The sequence below is a fragment of the Buceros rhinoceros genome, unplaced genomic scaffold, assembly GCF_000710305.1.
Source record: "Buceros rhinoceros silvestris isolate BGI_N320 unplaced genomic scaffold, ASM71030v1 scaffold10741, whole genome shotgun sequence".
Lineage (NCBI taxonomy): Eukaryota > Metazoa > Chordata > Aves > Bucerotiformes > Bucerotidae > Buceros > Buceros rhinoceros.
In genome coordinates, this window is record NW_010395963.1 from 11,027 (window position 1) to 19,792 (window position 8,766).

The 8,766-nt window shown below is 42.2% G+C and overlaps 1 protein-coding gene across 1 annotated transcript in view; it reads right to left on the reverse strand.

Moving 5' to 3' along the window:
* Positions 1-237: 237 nt before the first annotated feature.
* The window catches only part of PLA2G4A (phospholipase A2, group IVA (cytosolic, calcium-dependent)), a 40,557-nt gene continuing 32,028 nt past the window's right edge, over positions 238-8,766 (reverse strand). The window contains exons 13-16 of the mRNA XM_010145724.1: positions 4,449-4,633; positions 2,209-2,404; positions 1,852-2,009; positions 238-454 (exon numbers count right to left, since the gene is read on the reverse strand). Coding sequence (XP_010144026.1) covers positions 323-454; positions 1,852-2,009; positions 2,209-2,404; positions 4,449-4,633 — 671 coding nt within the window. The 3' untranslated portion in view covers positions 238-322. The remainder of the gene's footprint in view (positions 455-1,851; positions 2,010-2,208; positions 2,405-4,448; positions 4,634-8,766) is intronic.

Below are 8,766 nucleotides of genomic sequence, written 5' to 3' on the forward strand. Positions count from 1 at the left end.
ATGTCCAGTTTACACCCAATTACAAATCAGAGAAACCCAGCACTGATGATTTTGTAAGGAAAAAAACGGATACTGAACCCAGTGACCACAGTCAAAATCAGCTCTTTCCATGGTTTTTAAAAGGGTATCAGCATACTGAAATGTTTTCAGTGTTTTTAGTTCAAAAAAGAAAAAAAGAAGTACAAAACTATATTGAAACTTAAAAAGTCACAAGAAAATGTTTCCAGGAGTTTTGCACAGTGATGCTCTGATCATGTCTTTTTGACTCCAGTTATAAAGACACAACCTGTTTCTTGAACGCGCAGGACCTACCACACATCCTCTACGTATGGTTGTTGTTAAGGTTGCTCTTGTTAAAGAACCTCCTTGCTTCCACGCTGCTAAGAGACACGGAGCAGCGAGAGGGATTCTCCTTCCGGTATTCGATGCTGTCCATCATAGCCTTCTTGATCACCTGGAAAAACCGCGAACAATGTGTCATGCAGGGAAACTTCTAACATTTTAATGGTTTATTAACTGATAGAAAAGACCCCTCCAGATCTCAGCAAGTGTTGCTCCTCCTTTTAACACTACTCCGTTGTTTTGCTGAGTGTTACTACTAATTTAATACTATTTCTTAACTGCATCAAACCCCAATTAACAAAGAGACAATGGGATACCACCACTGTCACAGAAGCCACCCAAAAACACACACCATTTAAACCCAGTCCCAATGAAATTCCGAAAGGTCAATCAAAACACTGAGAAAATCCAGACTTAAAGGATATGGAAAATCATTATTATCTAGAGAAAGGTTAAATCTTCACTTTTGCTGCCTTTGTCCTGAAGTAATGAGATTTTACAGTATTGAGAAAAATCCCCGTTTCTTATCTGGGATGATCATTTACATGTGCAACTATGGCAAGCACACGCTAGGGATGCTGGGGTCATGGTGTTGTGGAACCCCTAGTTTCAATTACCAATAATTATTACTGAGTTAGTTGATTAAGAAATTTCCAGAGATCTTTACAGAAAATTTCCCATTTCCTTTTTTTTTCCAGTTAAAATCATTCATAAAGAACTGAGTATAAAATCCTGAACATAATGTCTACGTCCTACACCAGCCACCTTTGCTCAGTTACCCTGAAAGGTTTTTGACGGTGAGATGAAAGAAACCACCCAGGACCCAAACTAGAAAAGAACATGAGCTGGAACATATCCTAACCAGCGTTCTGAAAAGCGCACACATACTACAGGCCAATAGTTCTTCCCCTTGGAAGATGGCCACAGCATTACATCAATCTTCTTAGCCCCAGAAACACTGATTAGGCTTTTTTTTTCCCCACTGGAAAGTGCCTTTCAGGCAGGGTATTTGCTTAGTGGTTTATTACTACCAGAGGATCACAGGTGGTAGAAACGTCCTACAACGCTGATATTTCAGCACTTCAGAAATAGAGGTCAAGCGAAGAGACCAAATTTGCTTCACTTCATTCTCACAGTGTATCTCATCCAACTCTCTTCAGGTAACTCCAGACATTCTGTTACCTACAGCGACTGGACTCTTCTTCCCAGGCTGGAAGGACACAAGCTGACCATGCCACAGTCTGCACAAGCTCATGAAAAACTTACCTGGGCTATCTCCAGCCCTCATTAAAATAAAGCAGATTTCTTCCACCGATCCAGCCTCAACTTTGAGAACAGCAAAGGGCACAACTAAAGGCAGGAAGCTCTTTGTAGGTCTTAACAATCAGGCCAACACTGAAGTAAACCTCTGAAGTTTCTGCATGGCAGACTTAGGGCTTTATTCAGGTCATCGACCTTACTGTTCAGCAGCCTAGACCCTTGAAGCCCCTTCCACACTGGCATACGTACGTCTATGTTATTGAGGGTGTTGAACTCCATCAGGTCATGAAGCCTCTTAAAAGCCTCATTGGGATACTGGAAGTTGAATGTAGAGAATGGTGTATTTGGATCATCAAAAATGTCAAAGTCTGCAAAATCCTTCTCTTCCTGAGTTTCTCTTGGGACTCCTGCATGCAGAACAAACACAAAGATACAACTGCATGTTAGATCTGTGACTTGTTTCTGAATGCTCTTTTGAGATCCCAGACTACTGCAGACAGGCTTAAGAGTTATTTCAGAGGCAAAACATTTCTAGTACGTAATGGCCACATCATTATAAAGCTTCAAAGAAACAGCCAGAGGCAGCATCAGAATCTGTGTACTCACCTGGAGCTTTGTATTTCCGGAAGTTGATGTTGGCCAAAACAAAATGGATTATAGTTGGACAGTCTTTCTCCGAAGAGGTGTCCTTTGGTTTGAAAACATAGCACTCCTTCAGGCCCTCGCGATCAAACACATTTGGGTCTATTTTGGGGAAAGGAAGCTTGTTCATTTTGGCCCATTTTTCAGCAAGCAAAATTTCCTGAAAAGATAACAAAGACTCAGGTGCATCCACGGCAAAGTGAGATTTTACGTAGAGAGATGCAGGTCCACATGGTTATTAGAACCAGTTGTAACAACTCATGTATCTTTACAGTAGGAGAACTGGCCAAGTAGACCTTTTGTAGTCCTACAACTACTCGAAGGGAGGTTGTAGTGAGGTGGGCACCAGTCTGTTCTCCCCAGGAACAAGCGACAGAACAAGAGGAAACATCCTCAAGTTGTGCCAGAGCAGGTTTTGGCCCTGAGGAGCAATTTCTTCCCCACTGAAGTTGTCCAGGCGTGTCCCAGGCTGCCCAGGGCAGTGGTGGAGTCCCCATCCCTGAAGGGGCTTCACAGACATGTCAAGGTGGTGCTGAGGGACAGGAGTTGGTGGTGACCTGGCAGTGCTGGGAGAACGGTTGGACTGGATGATCTTAAAGGTCTCTTCAACCTGAACGACTCTGTGATTCTGTGACTCTAAGTCAATCTTCGTACAGATGATCCATCACGGCAAACCAAGCACCTAGTTCAGCCTGCCCAGTCTTCACCACCTGCGATGATTCACAGGAAGAGAAGAGCTGGTCTGTCACATAAATCCTTGGGTGAATTTACAGAGCTGACAGCTAGAAGAAACCATCCATAATTTTACTCGCAAACTGAGCATCAGTGCTATGGAAACCACTGAGAGTTAATAAACACCAGTCCACGAATTGTTATGCTCGGAGTCTCTTCAAGGCACAGAAAAAGCACTGGAAAGCTTGCTAAGTGAAGGGAGTCAGTCTGGAAAACAGGCTTTTTTTGCCTGGTGACCACTCAGTAAACAAAATAATTTGTAAATAATGACTCAAAAGCATGTAATGAGGGTGTGTGAGAGGGAGGAGAGGGAAGGTCAACATCTTTAATCTTGGTTTTGAAGGAAATATGACCCTTCTTTGGGCAACTGTTTTGGATACGCAAGAAATTAAAGGACAGGGGGTGTAAAATGCTAAAACAAGAGTAGAGTCATTGAGTTCAGCTGGCTGATTTCCCTGAGCTTAGTAATAAAAGTATCTTTGAGTGCTACCATAGATACAAGCGAACTCTTGAGTTGGCATTTACTCTGTCATGCAAGCAACACCAACGGGATTGCACGGCCAGTGAACAAAACAGATTTCTGTCCTTCAGGCCATTAGCATAGAGCCTTGGCTTGTGGACTAGACCTAGGGATTAGCTGGAACTACGTCACTCTTCTTACTCTACGCACACCCACACTCCAGAAATAATGAACCCTTCCCTTCAACAGCGGCTTCATGAAAACCTGAGGCATCATTTAATTTTTCCACCATTTTTTCTTGCGTAAAAGGATTTTGCCATTTTACAATGACAGTTTACAGAAAACCTTTCAGGACAGCCCTTGACTTCTCATCTATCTCTCCATGTTACGGCATGTTTCCCCCCCAAAATGGCAGTAGGTAGAGTCAGGAAGCTCCATCCATAGGCTAGGAGTAACAGTCTTCTCTAAGAGCTGCCTTTTCTGTGTTGGCTGTCAAAATGATCCAGCATAAAGCCGTTCCGATCAGTTGGAGCTGCCTGGATGCGTAGGTGGCACAGGTCCTGCAGACCGCTTCCAAAATGTTACTTATTTAGCACTATCAGAGTGACTGAGATGCATTTCTGCAAGAAAACCCTTCCTTTACATCCCAGCATCATGGAGGAGAACAGCTGTATAAAGCTGCAGTAAATGACTTAGTTCTTCAATACTGACATAAAATAAAATGCTGCAATTCAGAGCGAAGGTGAGACCTCCATGAGAACAGCAGAGCTACGTCAAATGGGTTCTATCAGCCTTCTCTGTGCCAGTGGTCTCACGTGGGTCATGCGAATGGAAACCAAGGCAGAGCGCAACGTTCTGCCTAGCTGTGGGAAGAGATTGCCCCAGTGCTGTCAACATGATAGCACTAAGGCCTTCTGGAACCATTAAATGTGCAACCCACCTGACTGGGAGGACACAACTGAGTCAGCTTAGCTTTATGAACACAAAGAAAGGACTATCTGATCTCACTTACCTTGAAAGGAGGACTGGAATCACTTGGCCTTGCTGAAAAATCAAAAGAAATGATGAGATCGACGCCTCTCTGAGGTCTTAAGATAAGTGGGTATGGCAGGTTAAATGTAAGCCCACTGTCCACTATATGAATCTTCTTGCTCTTCACATCTAGGGGCTCATATATCCTCTCAAACTCATCAGGATCTGCACAAAACAAAGGACAGCAAAGCGAAAGGGGAACACATGAGTTAAGAACTGAAAATTTTATGGACTTTCCAGTGTTTCCCCAAGTACTTAAGATTCCACAGAATTCAAAACGCATATTATCCTAGCTAAACATGCCATGAACTGGCATATCCTGAATCCTAGTCTTAACAGCTGGAGAATGATGTGAAAAAAACAGATCTGGAAGGGACCTCAGCAGGTCCCAAGGCAGAAGCAGAGGTGGCTTGAGGCAAAACTCAAGGGGACAAATGCCCAGGTTTGACTGTAGTTTTCCCCCTTTATCCTGTCATCCCTAACAACCCGTACAGAAAGGAAAGTTTGAGGTTGTTCACCCTGGAGAAGAGAAGGCTCCAGGAAGACCTCAGTGTGGCCTTTAAAGGGCCCTGTAAGAAAGATGGGGAGGGACTTTTCAGCAGAGGCTTTTGTGACAGGAGAAGGGGTGATGGGTTAAACTAAAAGACAGAGATTCACACCAGAGAGAAGGAAGAAATGTTTTACACTTAGAGTGGTGAGACCCTGGCCCAGGCCGTCCAGAGAGGTGGGAGAGGCCCCATCCCTGGAAACATTCCAGGTCAGGTTGGACTTTGGGGTTCTAAGCACCCTGCTCTAGGTGACGATGTCCCAGCTCACTGCAGGAAGTTGGACTGGGTGAGCTCTAAAGGTCCCTTCCAACCCAAACCAGTCTGTGATTCCATGAGTTTATGAAAGTTATGAGACAGACCCCTAACGTACATCCTCCCAGTGTCCTAGAACCTCTGTCCAAACCTCTTCCCCTAGGTTCCCTCCCAATCCCCCATCCTTCCCAGCTCCATATAACTGAAATTTGCCTAAAAAACCTCAGCGTGGCTCTGCTCTGGCATGACACTTGTCCATGTTTGCTTCTGTCCAATAAAATCAGTCCTATGAAGTCTTGTTTTTCAACCAAATCTCATGACCTTATACTCACTACTATACCAGGAACAAAAAGAAAGGGTAACCCACATCCGTGTCTGAGATTTAAGCATCGGGCAGAATTACACATAAGTCACACAGTGCTGTTACTGTCCCAGTAGTATAAAACAGTCCCCGGTCTCTAATGCCCAAACTGAGGGCTGAAGAAGATGGTGTTTCCCCTTTCTTTCTTGCACTAGATTTAAAAAATATTTCCAGCACATATTTTTGCCTTTTGACTAAAAACTAACGCTTGTATCTGTAGAGGGCACTGTAATCTAAGGAATGCCAAACAGCACAATACACTTACTTCTCGTATAATTAAGTTTGCTGGCACCTACTTATTGGCGATGGAAGTAATTTGAAAAAGAAAAAAGATACTTTAATGTGAAGAAAATCCATCAAAAATAATTCACTCTCTAGTTCCTATAATTTCAGGATCTATGAAAAAAAATTATTGTTATGAGCAGCAAAAAAAATGTCTCAGAAGAGATATTTTGATTTTCATTTATTTCTGTTATTATTTATTAGAGGGTGCTTTGCTAAGAAATGAGGCACCATCTTCCTAATATTTACCTTGATTTCTAAGGGAGAAAACATTTTCAAATCGTCACCTTCTGCTAAAGGGCTGAGTGTGTTTATTGGCCTATCTCACAACCAGATATATTTCATAACCATGAATGAGCATAAATCAGTAAAAATACATTTTGCTTATCAAATTAATCACAATTGAAAAAACACTGATTAAAAAAATTCATGTGCTACAGGTCCTTTCAGCACAAGTAGAGCAGTTTTGTTTTCCCCCTCCTTTTTCAAAGACATTTCAAATATAATTTAACCCTTGTTCTCCATAGTATTTCTAAACCGTGCAGAAACATTTTTGTTCGAGTTCTGTGTTATCTTATTGTACAAAATATGAATTTGAAAGTCAACAGTGATCCTTGAAACAGATTAGCACTGCCTAGAATAATGTTGGTGATGGGAGCGTTACTGCGTTCACGAACTTCCTACCTTAAAGAACAAGAGTGCTCCCACTGCTTACAGGACAGTAATAAAATGTATCATCAAAATTTTATGATATTTTGAATAAAACATTGTAATGCCATTGATAAATCTATAATGACCACACAGAGTGTTTTTATTAGTGGTGGTCTCCTGTGACTAGAGGAGAAATTAAACTCAAGGCTTTTTCTTTTTATTATAATTCATTTTGGAGGTACATTTCTGATCTCTGCACTGTCCAGGATGTCCACGTGCACAGATTTGTGAAGGCAGCACTGCAGTCACAGAGTCATCGGGTACACAGAGGGCTATTATGAACTGTTTGGAAATACAAGAGAGCACGTTCTAGAGATCAGATTTTGTCACGGATGGCAGCTTCAGTGAAAGTCTGGGAGATGAGAAGGGCATTTGCTACTGACGTGCACCTCCTGTAACAGTTTCCATAAATACTGAAATAAGGAAGCAGAGGTTATGAGTTAATTTTTCCCCTATTGTTATTCACTTGGCATTTTCTCAAGTGATTTTGGTGTTGTAATACCAAGGCACAGAAACAGAACAACTCTGAGCTCAGGAAAAAAGCATTCAAGGGCTGTAAAGTTTTAAAGCATATTTGAGATCAGTTAAGAAAACACTCAGCACAAACAGGACCTGTAGCAAAGTGAAGCCAAACAATTGACTTCCAGCTCCAGCAGAGCCTCAATTCAGCCCTTGGTAATGACTGGAACATCGTCTATGGTCTGCCACACAGCATCTTCTGCAGGGCAACTTGCTGTGTCTACAGATCTGAGACAGCTGGAGGTATAAAGTATTATTTATATCCTTCTCAATTCATTTATTTCTCCTTTGGAGTGTCTGGTAATGAAGAGGAAGCACGCCCTAAAGCAACTCAGCCTTCTCTCTGCGCTCGAGCTGACAGGTAAACTGCTGGTGGTGGAAACAAAGCTTAAATGCCCCCAGTGCCTTGGTAACATCCAGTGTTTTACATCTGCACCAAAGGTTCCTCTCTCTCTACTCCTATGGGCTCCTTGGCTCTTACACGCATTAGCAAAACTCGCAGCATTAAAATGTGGATACATCTATCACAGTATTGAACGGGTAAATTTTATAGTAACTACCGGAACTTCAAGGCTGTTTTAAATATTCTTAACATTGCAATTACTCACAGCTGCTAGATTTGACTTGGTAGTCCAGATTTATGTGTGTGGGCTTCTGCCAACATTAAAAAAGTAGCAACATTAAAAAAATTGCCAGACGATTTACCCAAAGAAATTTCAGGCACTCAGAAGTAATTGTCTCAGAGGCGCAGGCTCGTTCTGTTGAACCTGCAGCTTATTTCAATTGAAATTAAAACCCAGGAAGTTAATAGTTGACGCTGAAGATCATCCGCGTGTCTTAACTATGCAAAATTCTCATCAACTGTCATTTTTTCCAACCATGAATTTACTGCCTGCTTTCCTGCCTCTTTTACGACTACTCTAAATATTAAGATTACCCAGTTGTAAACACTTCTGAGTTGATAAAAATATTTAGAAAGTGGAGCGCAGATGGAAATTATTATACAACCACTCAAAGGGATTTGTTACATTAACAAACAAGCATCGGAATGCATCTGCTCCTTAAGCTTTTAAATGACATCTGGTATTTACTGATGCGTAATGACCAGCGAGGACAATTTCTGTCCTTGAGGTAGAAAACAAGGGCTGAGGTGGCTACTGGTAGTAGGACAGATGGTTGGTAGTGCCGTGCTGCTACACGAGAGCATGGACGGAAGACCATTTGCAGAGATCCTTGGCTTGAGGGGTATCAGTGACAACCCATAAAAATGCAGAGCATTACACTTTGTATCACAGAAAGGGCACGTGGAGGCTCCGCCGAGGCTGGATCTTCACTGGAACGTAACTTTTCTACAGTGCGACTCGCACCCTTAACTCAGTGTTCTGTTGCCTTCTGAGGAAGGAAAAAAAAGCACCAGTGCCAGAATACTAAGACATTAACTTGCTTTCATTGGGAAGATTGTAATGAACACTGTCTATAGCAAATCTTCAAAATACCAATCAAACACAATTCCAAGTTCTTTGCTACTGTCCCAAACACCACAGACTCCATGGAGTGGGGGAAAACATTGAACTTCTGTGAATTTAATATGTTTCTGAAATTCTTATTTTCCATCCACATTCCTG